The sequence below is a fragment of the Aquila chrysaetos genome, chromosome 3 (assembly GCF_900496995.4).
Source record: "Aquila chrysaetos chrysaetos chromosome 3, bAquChr1.4, whole genome shotgun sequence".
Classification (NCBI taxonomy): Eukaryota; Metazoa; Chordata; class Aves; order Accipitriformes; family Accipitridae; genus Aquila; species Aquila chrysaetos.
Window position 1 is genome coordinate 65,889,345 of NC_044006.1, and position 19,804 is coordinate 65,909,148.

The 19,804-nt window shown below is 36.6% G+C and overlaps 2 protein-coding genes across 8 annotated transcripts in view; one reads left to right on the forward strand and one right to left on the reverse strand.

Moving 5' to 3' along the window:
- PITRM1 (pitrilysin metallopeptidase 1) overlaps positions 1 to 8,088 on the forward strand; it is a 30,181-nt gene extending 22,093 nt beyond the window's left edge. For both annotated transcript variants that reach the window (XM_030007495.1, XM_030007496.1), the window contains exons 21-27: positions 630 to 750; positions 1,550 to 1,621; positions 2,941 to 3,053; positions 3,601 to 3,726; positions 5,021 to 5,166; positions 6,880 to 6,982; positions 7,610 to 8,088. In XM_030007495.1, the coding sequence (XP_029863355.1) occupies positions 630 to 750; positions 1,550 to 1,621; positions 2,941 to 3,053; positions 3,601 to 3,726; positions 5,021 to 5,166; positions 6,880 to 6,982; positions 7,610 to 7,703 (775 nt within the window). In that variant the 3' untranslated portion in view covers positions 7,704 to 8,088. The remainder of the gene's footprint in view (positions 1 to 629; positions 751 to 1,549; positions 1,622 to 2,940; positions 3,054 to 3,600; positions 3,727 to 5,020; positions 5,167 to 6,879; positions 6,983 to 7,609) is intronic.
- Positions 8,089 to 8,751: 663 nt separating this feature from the next.
- LOC115338740 (phosphofructokinase, platelet) overlaps positions 8,752 to 19,804 on the reverse strand; it is a 47,534-nt gene continuing 36,481 nt past the window's right edge. For 2 of the 6 annotated variants that reach the window (XM_030007498.2, XM_030007497.1), the window contains 7 exons: positions 14,418 to 14,582; positions 13,203 to 13,264; positions 12,080 to 12,191; positions 10,624 to 10,723; positions 10,284 to 10,289; positions 9,865 to 9,970; positions 8,752 to 9,287 (listed from right to left, as the gene is read on the reverse strand). In XM_030007498.2, coding sequence (XP_029863358.1) covers positions 9,134 to 9,287; positions 9,865 to 9,970; positions 10,284 to 10,289; positions 10,624 to 10,723; positions 12,080 to 12,191; positions 13,203 to 13,264; positions 14,418 to 14,582 — 705 coding nt within the window. In that variant the 3' untranslated portion in view covers positions 8,752 to 9,133. Of the gene's footprint in view, positions 9,288 to 9,864; positions 9,971 to 10,283; positions 10,290 to 10,623; positions 10,724 to 12,079; positions 12,192 to 13,202; positions 13,265 to 14,417; positions 14,583 to 18,386; positions 18,540 to 19,804 lie in introns of all 6 variants that reach the window. The other 4 variants (XM_030007501.1, XM_041122151.1, XM_030007499.1 and 1 more) reach the window with 3 other exon arrangements.

Below are 19,804 nucleotides of genomic sequence, written 5' to 3' on the forward strand. Positions count from 1 at the left end.
ACTCAAAGTTCTGCCTTTTTTTTTTCCTTGAAGGTGCCCATGAGATAAATACTGTTGTATTGTAACAGTAGAATACAGTTTGTTTTGGATGTTTTTCTCCTAAAAGGAAAATAGTGACATTCTGAAATCTGCTTTATGCATATATTAGAAAAAGTAAGAGGGCACTTTAAGGTGTTTAGTGTCAGACGCATTAGTTCCAAAACCAGATCCATTTGAAGTGACATAAGTTGCAAAGTTTTGTTTTGCAAAGCATGAAATGATGAATGAAATTATGGAAGTATCTACTGTTCAAAACCATGGTAAGTCTGCCTGTAAAGAGAGAACACACAGTGCATTAGTTTCTTTGTGAGACTTTTATAGTTTGTGAAACTGATGTAGTCCTGTGACAGCTACTGCTAAAGTTTAGAACCAAAAGAAAAGCGATTGGACCTTGACTTTTTTGGGGGGGCACATCGAATGCTGGATTATGAGTATTTTGCTTTTTTCTGTGATAATAATTGTCATTTGAGTGCAGATCTAACATTCTGATGATATAATAGAAAATGTTTAGGAAGAAAAAGTGGCGCAAATTATAAAGGACTGTCCAAAACCACAAAAACATGTAAAAACTTGGTATGTACTTTTAACAGGTGTTCAGTGAATGCAGGACCTCAACAGATACCAGAAGCGTCTAAAGAAGTAGAGAAATTTATAAAGGGCATAGCTAGAAGTAAAAAAGAGAGAAAACCTGTTCGTCCCCATGTGATTGAGGTAAGAAATTACTTCATTTGTGACTAGGGTATCAAATACAGTTGACTTGATCTTGTGTAAAGACCACTGTGCAATCAGAAGATCATCTGAACTCAGGTACTATGTCCATACAGAGATGTCTGAAGAAATTTGCAAGAATCAGCTCTGTAATAAGCTGCTATGTGTTTTGCCACAGAGGCTGTTCTTTACTGCAATAAAATAGACAATAGTAATCCTGTAGATCAGCTGTCAAGCCTTGCCCTGAGGTTACCGCTTTTGTGTGGGATGTGGAAAAAGAAATTCTTCCTTTCTCTGTTGCATAAAACTGTAATTTCTTTTTTAGCTGAGCTTTACTTGAAATGTTGGCTAAAGGAAATAGGGCATGACGTGCAGTTCCTCAGTTGCATAGAAATTTGTTTTGTTATCTGGCTGTTCAGGACATTTGGCACAAAATGTGCTTGATTCAATAGAGTTGACAAAGGATCTGCTCTGCCAATACACAGCTCCGTCTTAATTTCTGACGAGACTGGAATAAACTCCCAGTTCCTTACCCATGAGGAAAATGATAGTCTGAAACTTCTGGGGCCTCATTTAATCTGTCTTAGTGTCTTTCACTGCCAAATTACTCTTGAAAGGAAATTTATTTGGCATTTGCTTAGAAATTCAAATATAAAGAAGTAATTGAGTAGCTTGCTTATGTTTGTGAAGACACAGTCTGATGATAGTTTCAACGAGGTTTGAGTGGTAGGGGTTGCATTTGTAGTATTCTTGGTCTAAATTGTTAAATCATCTTTTAATATGAGGGCTGGGTTTCTTGTAGAAATCTTCAGAAGTCAAACCTGTGGGAAGTGAAATGCTTACTGGTTTGCAGATCACAAGGAAACTAGTCAATGTAAGTACAGTACTGGTTGGCAATATTGGTATTACAGGGCTGTTGCTGATATTAATGGTCCATCTTAAGCTGTTACAGATTCTTTTAGTATTTAGAAGAACACCACTGAAACATAACGTGCCCTTCAGTTCCACCCTCTGACTGGATTGTTTCCTTAAACTAGCCGTCAAACTTCTCAATCCCTCTGTGTCATCCTTTTTGTTATCTTCTCTTTGGTTCTGGCGTGCAGATCATTTAGCTAACTCCATGTCTGTGCATGCAGGCAAATACTCGCTTGTGCTGTCTCTTGTAAGTGATGCTTATTTTATTTTTAACCTGGTTTCTTTCAAAACCAGGCTCCTGTGGTGTCACTTCCTCCTTCTCCCTAAATGATTCTGAATGTGAGTGACACCTGACAGAAGAGCATCAGTGACAATTAAGTAAAAATGAGAATCTGTATTTAGCTACAGGAGAGAAAAACGGCTCAGCATACCCTGAGCTCTCCTCTGAGAAGGTGGCAGGGAGAGCTCAGCCCGTGGTTTTGCTTGCTGATCGGTGATGTATATGCTGCTGTGCTTGGCCCAACCAGCCAGGGTTGTGTGAGGGGCTGGAGAACAGCTCTCTGAAGTTAAGAAAGCCTTGAGAGTATTGAAATGGGGTCATAAAAGCTGCTGGAGGTGTGTAAGGCTCTGCGCATGCTTAAGCAAGCACACAAGCAGGTGTATGTGTGAAAGAGGCGAAGAAGTGAGTGCTACAGAGGCCTGGAGACATGAAGAGGGCTGGAAGTTTTGAAGTGGGGTTGTAAGGAAGACTTCAGTTTATTGCAGGGGATGTTTGAGTGGAAATTCATACAGCTGCTACTGTTCAAAAATAGTTTGCATTTTTTCGTGGATTTCAGTTTCTGAATTTGTTTTCAATATTCAAAATTGAGTAGAGGGATTGAAATATAATGTGGTGACCGTGTACTTATGTGGACATAGAAGTGGAGAGTTATGAACACTTGCTTCAATCAAAGTAAAGACATGGCAGAGGAAGCATGCCACTCAAAACTCTTTGGTAATAATACAAGATTTGCACAACTGAGAAGCTGGTGTGCAAAGATGGGTAGCTGATGTACGGTGTCCATGTACTTTAGTTTCCCAAGGTAATCCTGTGTACTGGATTGCTAATATGGGCACAAGTGAAATGTCAGTGGTTGCAGTGTAGGTCAAGTGGCAGCTTTAGTATTTGTGTGTCTGTATGTTTGGCAGAATTTCACAGCTCTTAAAAAAGCCAGAGTTCTCAAATGGGTGAATTGTCTAATCTCTGCTAACTGTGACAATAATGCATTTTTCTCTTAGGATCCTACTTTCAAACCATGCCAGATGAAGACCCACTTTGTACTTCCGTTCCCAGTGAACTATATTGGGGAATGCATTCGAACAGTTCCCTACACAGCTGCAGACTATGCAAGGTGGGAAAGCAGAACCAGCAGGGAGCTTCAGCATATGTTGCACAGCACAAAACAAAATGGAAGGTGCTAGGCTGACCACAGAAAATGGAGTATCGATAGAAAACGCTTTGCAGTGCATTTGTCAGAAATCTTTATGGAGCATCCTTTATATTGCTAGGTCCAGAAAGGCCCTGTTTTACTAAATGCTGAGATGAAGTGGTGAGGGGCTGCTATCCCCTAACTTCTGAATAAACAGCCCTGCCAACTTGGATGTGTCAGAGTTGACAATCCTATTGCGTGCAACAAAGTTTAGGAGGCTGCTCTTGTATTTCATTAAAATGAAATAAATGGAAATAGTCAAAGAATGTTCCAAGGCAATGCCACTCTTAAAATAATGTCACATTATTCAGCTATTATTAAATATTGAGTATTGTTATCGTTACTGGTGTAGATTACAAGAAGCAATGCGTTGCAAATAGGGATCTTTGTGAACTTCAGAGGAAGTTGAGAATATTACTGTTGTCCAATTCATTTAACATCTTTGCTGTTGATATTTCTCTCATTACAGCCTTCGAATTCTTGCACGGTTGATGACAGCTAAATTCCTACATAGAGAAATCAGAGAGAAAGGAGGGGCTTATGGTGGAGGCGCTAAACTTGGTCACAATGGCATATTCACTTTCTACTCCTACAGGTAACAAACAGTAGGTTCATTCTTTCCTGTACATGTCTAAGGGGACCACCGCCTGCACTTGCATGTGTCTTATTTTTGACTTAGTTGTAGTTGTCTTTCAAGATTAAGTAAAATGAAAAGAATGAAATAACAAGAAAGTGATTCAGTGCTGATGAAGTTAAGATTAATTGCTTAAGGTATATGATAAACCCCTCCTTGCTTTCTCTGGTTTCTGTCCTTGGGAAAGCCTAACTTATCTCTGCTGGTAGCAACCACCATTGTGTCTCTGTACCTAGGCGTTAACCTGTACCAGGTTTATGTAAAACTGGCTTTCACTTGTTTCTTCCTGGGTTGAGGAGGCCCTAAAAAAGAGAATTCAAGACTATTCTAAATTTGAGACCAGGAAGTAGAACGATGTTGTTCCCTAAGTTCCCAAGTTTGAAAATACGCAGCTTCCTTTGGTGACTGGCTGGAATAATCAGAGATTCAGCAGAAATCATTGCTGGTGATGAGCTAGAACTGCTTTCTCCTTCTTTTCTTTTCCCTTCCCTCCCTGCCCCCCCCCCCCCCCCCCCCCCAGTCCAGAACACTTAGCTTGCGTTGGTGTTTTACCTTCCATTGATCTTACCAAAGCACTTGTGAACTGGAGGTATTAAAGACTAGTTGTAATCCCCACTAAAAATGTCATGTGGCTAGAGTCCTGGCTTAAATCATTTTTCTAGACCAAAGGCAGCCTAGCACAGTACTTGGTCGGGATTCCTAGCTAAAATTTGAGCAGCCTTGCCTCGCTGTGAAGCTTCAACATGGTAGGACTTGTCCTGGTTAGTATTTCAGTAGTTGTTAACCTGTTGCACCTGTTTTACAGAGAGCAAAAACAGGTGTAGCAGGAAAAGCAACTCAGAGAAGATATGGCATATCATAAATATTACTGGTGTTGATATTAATGGCAGTTATGCTTACTAAGCTGGTGCAGCAAATTGATAGGGCATTGTAAACGGTGCTGGTTTACCATCTTTTTTAATACCAGTTCTCTGCATGCTGTCTTAGAACTACTTTTAGGCAACTGAACTTGCTGCACTTGTGTATCTAAAATTCAAAAAATGCCTGGTTTATAACACTTCTTTCTTCTGAAAAAAAAAAAAAGCCCAACCCCAAAACTTCATTTTGTACGTTAAAAGGAAGTTTATAATTTGGTTTAATCCCCATGTATGTATGCTTGTGTGATGCATAGTAAACTATGAATGAAATGAGAACAAAGCAATTAGGTTTTAATTTTGTAAGACTTGAAGTAATTAATTTTTTTTTTTCTTCTAAGAGACCCGAATTCATTAGCCACCTTAAAAACATTTGAAAAAGCAATCAAATGGGCCAAATCTGGAGAATTCACACAACAAGATATCGACGAAGCTAAGCTAGCAGTATTTGCTGCTGTAGATGCACCAATAGCTCCTTCAGATAAAGGTATACTCTCAGCAGCCTCACAGTGCTGTCAATATTTTTTTTTTTTATTTAAGTTTACAGGGAAGAAAATAGCTTGCTAAACTGTATCATATGATAAAATTTCTACTTGGCAGATGTAAGACAATGGCATTTTCAACAAAGCAGTCAATTCCTGTTGCTCCCTTTCAGAAATGCCACATGCATTCAGTCTCTCTACTGAAGTTTTCATATTCATACTGCTCCTTGATGTCAGGTGAATACAGCCAGGAGATGGAGGCAGATTAAAGAAACAACTTTAGGCTTGGAAAGGGCATTAAATGCAAGCAAATAAAAAGAAATATTGGTCTTCTGATTCAAAAAAACCTGAAGGATTATTTTCCTGACACAAGTATGCATACTGACTATGAATGTCTCTTAACCTTTTGTGCATACTTTTTTTTGAAGAAGTTAAAGCATAAAAGTCTGTCTGCTACGGTGGAGCATGCTATCTTCTCTACATATCTGCATACTTGTGATGGCTTGGTAGTATCTTCACATCTTTTCAAGTTGCTCGCTTGTTGCTTTGCTTTCCTCGCTTTTCTCTCCCTCCCCCATTCCTAGCTTAATTTCAGTCCAAAACTTGCTGAGTTAGAATATGTTCCTTTCCTATAAAAAAGGAATGATAAGGTTAAAATTAGCGTTATTTTAATATGTATGTGTATTAACACTAACTTATTAAACAAGAAAACTTAATGAAGCTGACTTTCAGCTGATGGAACTTGGTTTTGGTCTGGGCAATTAAAAAAAAAAGTAATCAATTTTAGGTGCATACAAGTGAAATACATGCATATTGAACGTTGGTATTTGTGAGAGTAGTGACTTACATTCTTTGATATTTGAACACACATCTTAACGGAGCTATGGCAAATTTAGTGGAACACTGAATAGAAGAACATTGTTCAACAGGCCTAGAGGCTGTTGCAGAAATACCTGTCCCTTCATACTACTGTTATTTTGATCATTGGCCCTGGATAAGAACTTGAACAACCTTATCTAACTTGGAAGTCAGCCCTGCTTTGGGCAGGAGGTTGGACTAGTCAACAGATGTCCTCCCAAGCCACATTTTTTCCATATGATTATTTGCATGACAAAAAGCTTTTCTATGATTATTTTGGAGCTCTCTGGTTGTTCATGGACCTATAATATTAATATTAAAATACTGTAGGTAAGTATTCCAACAAAAGCATTAAAGCATTTGTATGCAGATTTCTATGTGTAGTACAAAAAGGTGATCAAACCTTTGCATTGCACATATATTACAACTGATTGCAAATTTTAGGAGTTTGTTGTTATAAACCACAATAAAAATAGAAGCCTCATGAAATGCAGTTTGGCTAAAATGTTGTTAGAAAGTACTGAGACTCTTCAGAATTAATCATTTTTAGGTTTTCTGGACCACCATTACATTTAGGTTTTTGGCAAACTAAATCACTTGCCAGAATAGAATATGAATCTTTTTTTTTCTCCTAAATAGGAAACTCTTACTACCTCAGAAAATTAATTTCCCAGTTCTAAACTTTAATGTTTGATTTACAGTTAGATATTGTCTCAGAACAATGAATGGCCTTAATGGTAGTCTCTGTTCTTCCCCTCCAGCACACGTACCTGTCTTAGTTTGCACTCGTTCATGTGCTTAGTTATAGCTGAGATTCCAGTGCACCAGTGCAGTGTGTGGTTTTGGTTTTTTTTTCCTAGGAATGGATCATTTCTTATATGGGATTTCAGATGAAATGAAGCAGGCGCACAGAGAACAACTTTTTGCTGTCAACAGTGATAACCTGGTTGATGTATCAAATAAGTAAGTCTGTGCTCAATTTAGGAAAATATTTACTTGAAAAATAGAACAAAAACCTCATTTGAAGAAGAAAACAGTTTGTGAAAGTTGTCATAATAAAGTTCTTGGATATTTTCCCTTGGCCTTTTGCACTACTTTCAGTATTTGCTTTTGTAACCTAGAAAGAGAGTGTTAATTATGTCCTGCTTATTGCATTTTAGCAGATGTAACTCCCTCCTATGTTCTGAATTTGTGGGAGGTGATTGTTTTACTTTGGAAGGGTCCAGAAGCTGTCTGGAGAGAGAGTACACTCAGACATCCAGCTCCTGGCTATATGAGCTGGTTCTTCTAGACTTGTAACATTTTGTGCTTCTTTAGACTTCTGAATCCACTTTTAGGCTTAAGAATTCCACTACTGAAGAATACAAGGTTAAGGAGATAGGCTAGTTAGGGCTACATCTTAGGAGACTGTTGTATTGTGATGACTGGGGAAAAAACACTAAGTCAGTCCAAAAGATGCTGTAAATGCAAACAAGAGGTATGTATCAAAGAGCACTTTTTCCTGAGATGGGAATATTTTTAACTTGTATAGCAGAGTTACAGATAACAGCATGCAGCAGCTTCTCATTTGTTTCTGTTTTTTTCTTGCAGGTATCTTGCAGTTGGGAAGAGCACGCGTAGTCAAGCTGTACTAGGCCCAGAAAATGCAGATATCACCAAAGATCCCTCATGGGTCAAACGATGAATTGCTGCTGAACATCTGAGCTAATACAAAACAAGCCAATCTGTGTGACTATATAATTAGGGGTTTTTAGTAAATTTTGACAGTGCTATGGTCCAACTTAAATATTCATTGCTGCTTTCAACAGTGTCCAACAAACCAGTGAAAAGCTGTCCCTGAAATAATTATGTGAAAAATTTTCTAACCATACAGTATTTGAGAGCAAGAATTATATGCTCTGTATGGCAAAGACAGACCTTAATATTTTACATAAGACTCACTCCTCCCATTGCCATATGAATACTATATAAATTAAATATTTTTGTATATGTAAAACTCTCGAGTTTTAAATGGTGTTTGTTTGAAAGCATGTCTGCTGTTGGATATATAAAGAACTATGTCTCCCATACTGAGAGATTTCATTCTTTGGTGTGATAATGCCTTTACATAAGCCACCTACAGGTAGAGGAGCTTTTGACAGTATATTGCATCAAGCCCAGTTTGTAGTGAATTGCAGTGTAGTGGGCAAATCAGTAATGAGGCAGTGTACAGTGTATTTTAAGTTCAGCCTATCTTGCCAATTTGAGCAACATTCAGTCATTTTCATATGACAGTCTAGTATTTAGCTTTTTGTCAAGGGGTCTAGTTAACAGAGAAGCAGGCCTGAGGAAGCATGTGTGTCAGCCTAATTTCAAAAATCAATTTTACCCTTTTTCATTATTAGTTTTTTTTTTTTTAAATAGTCTTGAAGAAGCTGGGAGAAAGGAAGAAGCATGAAGCAAGGACCAGATTACACCCTTCTGAATCTCAAGTTTTTAAAGCTTCCCCTGCCTGCCCTGCCCCCCCCCCAATAGTTTTATCATCCCTGTACAAGGATAAGGAATTTCACTTTCCAGCCTAATCCTGAAGCAGCAGCAAAAACCAGCTTGCCCTGCTGTGACTACTACCTGCATGGTTAGGGAAGGAAAAGGGCCATTGCTTTTCTCTTCACTGGAGTGTATAGAGAATCCTTCATGAAGCATTATTCCCCCCCATTGTTTAAAAGCAGGTGAATACAGTTTCTGACAAGTCATGATGTTTGCAACAGTATTTTATTTCACTTCAGATACATTAAGCACATTCTGTAACTCAACACAAAGCTAGCCATCTACACTTATTTTTTGGGTGTAAGTACTCTGAAACAAAGTGCAGTAGATGAGTAACTTACAGAGTGCATAGAACAGCGTTGCACTGATTGTTAAAGGGTAGTATCAGTAAATGGTGCTTGTCCATTAGATGCTAGGGTTTGTTTCAAACATAACACAAATACAGGACAAAATCTGTGACATCTGAACATCTTGTTTCACATAAAGTGCTGGTACAATAACTTAAATGTTACAAAACAAAGCTGTAATGATTCTAAAGCATTGTTACTCACAATGTGCATCTATTACAATAATCTAAAAGTGTTGTCTTTAGATGGCTCCGGTTTCTGCTTCCTTTGGGCTGTGCATAGCAACATGCTCCAGCTGGCCTGAATCTGAAACATCATAACTAGTCTTGTACTTGGCCAGGATTTTCATCAGTGGTCGCAACTTCAGCCACCATTGTTCCTTGGGAATCCTGTGTCTGTGTAACAGTTGGGGATGGGGGGGGAAAGATAAGGTGATTCACTTAGTGGCCAAGGCAAACACATTTGACAATACAAACAGTAATGGCCTTCCTCATAAATAGGATCAGATATTGACATTTATGGTGGGATGTAAACACTGACCCAAAATGGAGAGAATTAAGGACAGAATACTGAAGAAATGAACAGATTTTACTGGAAGATGTTCATTATCGGTAAGCACACCACCAAATCTGGCACAAAAATGCTGCTCCACTAAACTGTACCAGAATGTAAAGCAATTCTGGGCATGAGAACAAAGACATTACAAGAAAGTTATTTAAAAGAACAGTGGAGTTCCAGAATTCACAAGAGGCTTCCAAGTATGAGGAGGATGAAGAGAAGGCATGAAGGGAGTTGTTAGAAAAGACAAGTGAACAATCAGAGTGAATCACTGGCTGAATGCACGCTAACAATGAAAGTGGAGTAAAACGGTTGACAAACGCTATGTGTCAGCGCTGCGGAGAAGTTGTTCATTTGATGTGGTGAAAGAAAGCCTGTGTTGAGATGTTTAAAATGTAAGCAGCGTATACGTACACAAAGTCTGTTTCAGTCTTAAGCTCAGCCACAGGTTGGAAAACAAGGTTGCGTCTACGCATTCCCAGCAAACAAACTGAGTCATCAGTATTGGCAAATACTTTTCCTAAAAAGAATGAAATAATTCAGTATCTTTCTTATTCACATTTGTAAGGGCAAATACCCTTTTTCTGTAATTAAACTGAATAGGAAGCTTACAGTAGCTTAATTCCAGTTAACTGAATATTTAATGTAATGACAAAACATCAATTAGTACTTTAATAGGGTTAGGAGATCTTCACTTTTTTAACGTAGCTTTGGTGATTAGCAATGGAAATACAGTGTAATTAAGCAACAATAAGACTGAATTTTAACATCCAGTTTTAAATTAGATTTTAGTAAATAGTACTTTACAAAAATTCCCAAAGAAGACATATTACCTTCTTCTGTCTCCCATGTAGCCACCATGAAACAAAAAGGAAGAACAGATGTAACTATATAACCATCAATTCCTTCATGCATGAAAAACTGTAATCACACTAGCATTTTTTTAAAGAAAAATAAGAAAAGAGCTATCTGAATTATTGACCTCACTTGAGGGGAAATCTTACAGGAGGAAGCACAGCAAGGCACTACAGAGTAATAAAAACGTAACCAAGAGGGAAAGAAGTATGTTGACTAGCAAACTAATACACATTCACATATTTACATAGTAGAGTAGTCTTATACCAATAGCTAATCAAAGACAGTAACAAGAGATAGCAGCAAATATTTCTGCACCTTTTCGGTAGGTTTCTTTCAGTTTTTTGGAAATCCACTGCATAGCTTTTGCAGAAATTTTTGTCCCAAAGTTTCTATCAAATGGTGAAGGTGCACCACCCTGTGTGAAAATTTAAGTGTGGGTTAGTGTAGTTATTGAACCAGTATTTGTGTCATCTTATTTTATCAGTCATCTCTGTTCATGGCCTGCTCTACCTCTTATTTCCATTTCCCCCACTTAGAAAAACAAATAAACAAACCAAAAACCCCACCACACAAATCAAGTTAAACATTTAAAATTTGTGTTAAACACCAGTAGAATTCTCACCGAATCAATAATACTTTTCACTTAGATAAATTTCGCTGTTTTCCCTTTCTTCCACTTCTCCACAGTGCGATCATTAAGCACTGCCCAGCTGTCACACTTCCACAGGGCAACCTGGTTTCAGCATAGACCAGGAGACTGTTGAAGGAGAGGTGTCAAGGAGCCTCAGAAACCTAAGTGCTGACTCTGTAATCTAGAAGTCTGGGAAGCATAGCACTCTATTGCAGCTAGAACAAGGAAGGCCAGAATACTGTGTATGTAATACTAGGATGAAAAAAACACGTTAGGACTTCCTAGACTAGTGTTGTTTTGTTTAGTTGTTTTTTTTTTTAAACCCTCTCTCTATATTATATAATGTCTGACTTTTCTTTTTCTGTCTGTTTTCAATGCAGCAGATGGGACTGAAATCATAGGTGAAGTAGTTTCAGATTGGTTGACTAATGGTGGTCTTGACCTTCAAAATAAACTTTGCTAAATTTTACACAAAGTGCCAACCTCAGCACTGAATAAGCTAAAAATATATGAGTAAGGGGAATATACATACAACTTGAAAAGACTTAAAAGGAGAGAGAGTCATTTAACTACTAGTACTTGAGAAATTTGGCTGTACTTGTATTTTTTACTCTACCTCAGTCTTGGTGATTAGCATAGCCAAATTAGAAACTTACTATTTGCCCACTAACAAGCACTATAGTGAGATAAAGAGATGCAAGGTACAAAGACCACAAGGAGTAGTTCACTACTGTCTCTTCTACAAGAACAATTCATCTGCACATATTTTCGTAATGAAATCTCATCTCTCCCAGGGTTCAGAAGCCAGATACATTACAGATGGGCAGATAAGTTTGTTCTAAGGATATATTACAGTAATAGTAAGATAGCTGTATTATCTATTTTAAAAGTATAATTGTTTATTAATACAGATAGGAGAGGAATGAAAATGAAAATCATTAAGAATCTAATGCATTTTTTTCCTGGATTTTTAAGAAGGTATTGCAGTAAAATGTAACGCTAAAAAAAACTTCTAAGTTACATATAAACAAAAATCCACACACTTTTTTTCTTTAATCCTGAATCAGACTTGTTTGAAATGCTTGAATAGTGTTCTCTGTTCATAAAATTTAAGCTCTGTAACTTTAAGGTCATTTTTACCTGCTGCATGTGGCCCAATACATTTTTTCGACAGTCAAACACTCCTTTTCCTTCTTCAGAATACAGCTGATAAATGAAGTCAGTTGTGTAGTTCTCATTGCAGTTCTCATTTCTGTAACAATTAAGGCCAGATACAGTTAGGAAATTTACTATTAAGTAGTGGATGTCTTTACAACTACTGAATGACAAATGTTTTCCTATTTTCTTGATATGAGTAATCATGGCCCAGGTATTTTCATCTAATCACATACGTTTACATCCACATAACATGCTCATGATTTTGAAGTCTGCATTACTTTTACTACACTGACATCACTGGCAGGTCACTTGGAATCCATTATTGAATAAGGTAGTGAAAAATATCATTTTAGGTCTGACAAGTTCATTATGCAGAGGAAAAACTGCACTAAAACAAAGTCTTTAAAACTGCAAAAAAAGTCATTGACATCCAATGTCATCATTTTGCCCTGTATAAAAGCATGGATAATGAACAGTACCTTAGGCTGTTCCTTATTTTTTCACCCTAGTCATATAACTAGTAGAACCTGAACAAAGACAATGGTATCCTCATACAGCTTATTGGGCTATTCATTTTTCAGCCCTTCACTATTTGGCAGACTGAAAATAAATGCTCAAGAGAGAAGCTACAGCCTGATTCAGGCTGCCTAAGAAGGTATAATTTTAAAACATGTTAATCAACATATTTGAAATGTTTTGATTTTTGAAAGGTATTTTATTCTGTGTTATCTCCTAAAATCTAAGTAGGATTTTTATGGTAAAGGCCATACTATATGTGTACACATGTATGCTAGTTTTCACACTATCTTTGGTAAGACAGAATCTACAATAAAAGAAAAAGCTGATGAAAAAATAGGCTGAAAATAGGATAAAATATTAGATTATGGAGCAAATATATTTATGTAGAAAGAAGGAAGCTTTGGACTTGAGCTTCCTGACAGCTCCCAGAATTGCCTTCTGGAGCAACAGTTTTACTAAAAATAGCATGCTAAAGGAATAATCAAGTAATATAAACTTGGAGTGTCTTTGCAAGTGGCCAAACAGCCTACCTGGCTGGAAGTGCTCAGCATCACTGATGCCATCTATTAAACCTACTTCTGCTTACCTCAGCACTAGACCACGCTGGATACTGGTTTTCATTTTTTCAGTCAAGTGTTCCACATTAGCCTAGAAACAACAAAAGTATTCTTCACTCACCATACAGAACTCTAAACCAACTTTAATGAGCCTACACATCCTAAGAACTTCTGTAAAGTATTCCACATAAAGTATTATGTGCAAATTCAAATAATCAACAGGTTTTTGGAGATCCAGGATAATATACCATCTATGGGTATTTATTCATCTTGGGTTAAAACTAACTTCTTCCTCTACATCACAAATAATTGATTTTGATAGCAACACAAAGTTGATTTTTGTATGCTATACTGGTACAGCACCAAAGTTGGATAACCTTGATATACATAAAAATACAGAACTTGCCATATAAGATCACAGCTTGCCCTTACTCCCAGTCCTTGCAACGGTCCTGTTATGGATGGTGATGTACTGCTGTGCTAGTACTCCCATATATGACATGAAGAGTACATGCCACTGAGAAATGAGTGGGGAGGAATTATGATTCATTTCCCATCTCTTTTCCTTTCAGGAAATTTCTATCTTTTTAGCTTTGTAGTTGTCCATGACCACAGCTAGCACCAAATACCTCAGAAGTGTAAAATCCTCACAGTAGACAAGTTCTGTATCAGCTTACACCCTAATCTGTAATCCATAAAGCCCGAGATCTTTATTTTAGTAACACCCCCAAACATGCTCTGAATAGTTGTGGTATCAAAGTGAGTATTTAATACATCTTACACACTGTTCAGTTGCTGACCTGAATGGCTTTCTAACACAATGAGCTGAGACAATATCATAATGGAAAAAGTATTCCTTTTTTTCTCCCCCCCCCCCCCCCCCGCCTTTTTTTTTCCTTTTAAAACTGCCCAGGTCTGTTTATTTACATGTAATTTGAATTTCAATCAGAAGAATAAAAATAAACCAATTCATCTAGTAGTGTTTAATGGCTAATATAATAATTTTGTCATTTAACTGAACCTGATGCCAAGAATAACTGGGTATATATTCCTTTATATAATACGACATAAGAACTGGCATTATATCAAAGCGCTACTGACAAGTGCAGCTTTTAGATACCATCTAAACTTTGTTTATTTTTTTTGTTACATGAGTAATCTACTTCAAATATACACATTATGCCATATACATACAATTTTAGCATCTACTTAAAAATGAGGAAAACATTTCTAATGCTGTATACCTGGAGCTCTCGAATATCAAACTGTTCTTCAAAGATATAAGCAGCATCAGCTCCTGCCGCAAGGGCCCCCATATTAGCCAGATAACCACAATAACCACCCATGGTCTCAATGATGAATACACGACGCTTGGTACCACTGGCTGACTGTTTGATGCGATCACATGTCTAATCAAAGACAAGATATTGTAAGTTTAAATAAAAAAAATCTGAATTTTTATGCTTTTATATGCCATGCAACTTTGCATCACTTATTGGTAAAAGGATTAAAGAATATATAAAATCCACATATTTAAAAGTTCCAAAATAGCATAACCCATTTAACTGTAATAATTACCAAATAAAGCAATTCTTATAAATCATACATTGAACATCACAGTCAAAATAAAATGTTTTGTTGCTATCAACACTTATTTATTTGCTTCCTGCAAATACTAAAACAAGAATTCATTTTCATTTGTGCATGGACTTAAAAGTTGTGATAGTTTTCTAACAGAGAAACTAATAGATATAATGGAGCTTTTTAATCAATTCTGGTATGAGTAAGTTTCTCTTCTCTGCTTTGACTCTTTTCATTACTGAAGAGTTTATTTCTTCTTAGTATTGATTTTAAAATTCATTGCATTCCCAACCATACTTAACAGCTACAATTCCTTAAACTTAAGTCTTAAGCATGTATTGCTCTATTGTTTACTTTCCAATAAGCATATCAACATCATTCTTTCAAGCACTGGGAGAGCATTTTTTAAAATGTTTTTGGTATTTTTATTAATAGATACATACTTAATATAAAAAGACTGCAATCTCCACTTGGATTCACCAGCATAAAGAATGTTCTCTACAAAGAGATCTGTTGCTTACATGCCACCAATTAACACCAATATTAGAGCTGCCTAAGAGACTTATAAAATAACAGAGAAAATTTCCAGTGTAGTAGGACCTAGGAAACTTAGGAAAACATAGAAACTTAGGAAAACATAGAAACCTAGGAACTAGGTTACTACTGCATCTCCAGGTTTTAATGATACTCAAAAAGCTATTTGACAAACTCACTTCCTGGAATGAATTTTTCTACCATTCAGTTATTTTAAAGTCATCAGATAATGTATCTTCCTTTCAGAAAGCAAATAAGAGAAATAGAAAGATACTATTTCCTTCTTTGTCTTAAAAATAAATAAATTGGTTATACCACACTTGGTGACAAGAAGAATTTTGTGAAACTGATGTTCTGTCCCTACACCAGTCCTGTTTAGTAATAACAAGAAATAAAAGTACCTGTGAAGTTCGTCATCTTGAAACCTAAATTATGATTTTAAAAAATCCTCATGCCTTACTGTTTTTCTGAATGAGTAACTGCAGATGCTGTAATATTTGAGGTATTTCTGTTTCACAGATAGTTACAACCAGAACCTTCATTCAGCTAACTGAAAATACTTCAAGCTGAAATAGATTGTGAGCAATACAGCTTTTAAAAATATACCTCACAGACCACAGAACAAATAATGAATTGATATGTGAAAAAACTAAAAATAATAAAAGCTTAGAACTCCTAACATCATAAGGTTTAATGCACTGAAGGACTAAAACCAGTGTATGCATTTATTTAGGTCCAGCTACTAAAAGATACATGTAATTTCATTTATACAAATATTTTTATATATTGCCAGATGTGCACATTATGTGTATACACATACAAGTGCAGAATTCACATGAAATTATTCAGAATATGGATTGACATTCTGTTATCCTAAGCAGAAAGTATCTCCATGACAAACTGAGTCACAAAAGCCTATGTTGAACTTCAATCAGTTTTTCAATATGACAATTACTTTTAGCTGTCTTGGATTCTACAGTGTCCTCAAGCACTTTACTTTCCCCTTCCAGATGTGCTTTCATAAGAATTTTTGCAGAATACTGTCTTCTGGCATATGGCAAACAATAATAAATTTATAAAAATCCCCACTACTTTTAATAGTGGCAGGTGCAGCACTGAACCAATTTTAACTAATTTTAAAAAAGCTGCCTGGAACTGGATGGATACTATATGTTTAGCTTGTGTTATAAAAAAAAAAAAAAAAATCTTGGCTTTAGACACTGAATAAATAAATACACATGCAAAGATTTCTTTCATTTTGAGACCTAAAACTTTTTTAGAAAGCTTGGAGTTTACCAAAAGTTTTCCAGCTGCTGGTAGTAGAATGAGATTTTCTGCCTTTTGAGAAGCTCCAAGTTCCAAGCAAGGATATAAATCATTAGTTGCTTTTGGGATTACCCACTTTAGATTTATTTAGAAGGATTTCTATCCTTGACTATACAAGAGACGTTAAGTAGAAACTTTCTACTATTCTTGCTCTCTCAGAATGACTGTGACAGAAACACCCAAATACAAAAATGGCACAGATAGATTTTAAAGAATCATTCGTTCACATACTACTCCATAGGCTGGAAAGGCCAAAGCTCAAATGCTTGATGCAGATTTCAGAAGTTTTAAACATGAAGGCATGGTGACTCTTTCTGGAGTACACTCTGGAATTCCATTGCTAGTTGAGCTTTCACATGAACTGAGCCAGCTTCATGAAAAATCTGATATTCAAAACTTCACCAAATCAACAGTCTTCTATTTTTAGCATAAACTAAACATTCTAACCATCATGAAATTCAATAGATACAGCCATTTTTAATTTTATTTTTTACTGAGAGCTTTATTGAAAGCTGTACAAATTGCAATTAAAATTAATAATAAAAACAGTGAAATAAGAGGAAGCAGCAATATATGCAATCATTTTTCCCCCCAGTGTTTTCATGTTTTCACTTTTACAGGTGCATCACTATTTGAAGTGATATCAGTCATAATTAGCAGACTTAGCCTGAGATTTATAGAAGTAGGTAAGGGGGAAGCAGCTCATGGAGTGGTAAAAGTACCTGTGTCCTGCCTATGAATGTATTGATACAATTTACCCACACTACATCTTAGGTCATCTTCACCCCAAGGATGCTGTATTGCATCTCCCAAAGACCAGGCCATAGTGTATTCTGACACAGCTCTTTCAATTATCTACTGGAGCTTTTTCACTCTATAAATAAATAACACCGTATCAGAGCAGGAAAACAAACCTGCATTTCTCAAACCCCTGCATCTCTATTCTGACTTTCTTGGACAATTACTTCCCAATTAGTTATATGGATTGATAATGAGGGGTTTGATAAAACCCAGAGCTGTTCAGAGGTTTACTCATTTGTTTGCATTAGGCCTCAACTCAGTTCCCTTTGCTGTGGCTCCAGCAGACTCAATAGGATAGTAAAGAACTTAAGGAGTTCATATAGCAGTTGTACCCAAGGGAAAAAGCTATGGCAGACTAAAACTAGAAAACTGACTGTTCTGACTGAAATGGAAAACTCATTCATAGCAAGTTCTGGCCTCACACTGTTTAGTCAGCATCAGTGACAGACTTAACTATCTATATATACTATGAATGCATTTATATGCACTTAATATATGTTAAGCCTAATGCAGTCTATGGGATTATTCATGTGTTTAGTGTTAACCATGTACTTAAAATGCCCTGTTGCACTGAGCTCAGTCATTAGCTCATGCAATAAATGTGGCATTTATTTATAAAATATGTGCTTTCTTCTTTCATCTAAGTAATGCTGAGGAGCTACATAAGATTAAAAAAAAAAAAAAAACAAAAAACAAAAATCAAAGCAAGCAAAATATTTTATTTTCAGTAAAAGTAAATGCCCTAAAAACTAATGCAGCAGTCTTGGATAACAAAACAGACGTTAAACGTTCAACATAATTAATTTTTATAAGGTTAATCTTTAATCAGTCTTGGAAAACTTCTTAACTATAAACCAGAAAAAAAAATACAGTAACCAAATTATTTTAGAAAACTAGACATTTCAAGGTCTTTAGGTAGCCTCATCTTATGCATCTTATTGTCTTAACTTTTAACAGATATGCAGTCTTACCTCCACAATAGCATTCAAGGCAGTGTCAGCACCAATGCTAAAGTCTGTGCCTGGCACATTGTTGCTAATAGTAGCAGGCAACACACAGATAGGTACGCAAAACTCCTCAAAGCGGGAACGTGCCTCGTGTAGCTGCAGACAACTTTCATAGGCCTGAAGCAGTGGTACAAGTATGAGTGATACATTCCTTGTCTTTGGATTGCTCTGCTAATGACTCCTTGCATGTGATGGTAAATTTGGCTGTCCATTGGCCCAAGTAAATAAAATTGGTGAGATTATTTGGGGGGGGGGGGGGGGGGGGGGGGGGGGGTATATCCTGTACATACCACAACAGTGCACTGGGGTTGCATTGGCACAATGCTCTTTGAAGAAAGGCAGAAGATTAGTGCAAGTTAATACAGAGTGAACATGAAGTGTGCACAGCATAGAGGTCTGAAGCAGTTGGGCAGAAGAAGACAGCATAAAGGTAGACTGGAAATCATTCCACAAGAAACCACTTAAAGAACAAAGTTTGATACATGTTAAGGAGTTTAGAAAGTTGACTAGTAAAACACCTACAACTTGAAGGAAATGCTTAAAGAAAGCTGCTTTTTTAAAAACTATGTTATCCTATAAAGTCAAGACACACATCGATTTCCACCAAGAAAAAGGAAAAAAAGTTTTGCCTATGCCTTCCAAGACTCTATCAACATCACACATCTGCCTCTATGCACATAGACTGGACCTAGGCCCAGAAAAATCCAGGAACATGTGCACATGTATGAGTTAATAAAAGTTTGCAAGTATAGTTCAAGGATTCTTTGCAAAAACAGCTGTAGGTCCTTGGGAAGATTCCAAACACTACAAAATAAATCATCGTGTGAAAAGGATTATGTGTTCCTAATAGATGTCAAAATAATACTTAAAGGTTAAGATTTTGCAGCTGTTTTAAGCCAGTAAACATATTTTTAGTTACATTATTCCAATTCTTTCTAATCTAAACTAATCAGCATCTCTCATGATGTGTGGCAATTTTTCAAACTGCCTATGTAATGACTCTCCACAAGAAAGCCTGATTACATAGTAAGTTACGTTCTTTTTCTCCCAGAAAGGACTGATGTTCACAGAAGTCTCATCTTTTCAATTTCTCAGATCAGTTCAGAGAACCAAACTACTGCAGATCAAAATTAGATAGCTATCAAGCTATGTCCACAAATATCTATACGGTGACTGATTTAAGCAATAACTTAGGAAAAATGATGGGAAAAATATTCATGTGTGAGAGTTCTGCTTTCTAGGTTTTTGTCCTAGATAGAGCAGATCCTGTTCAGTGACAGGACAGGCCATGTGGCAGTAGGTGCATAAGTGCAAACTGACTTTCTAAAGTCTCTCTCTATTAATGTATTTCATAAGTGCAACTTTCAATTAAGCTCAGTGCT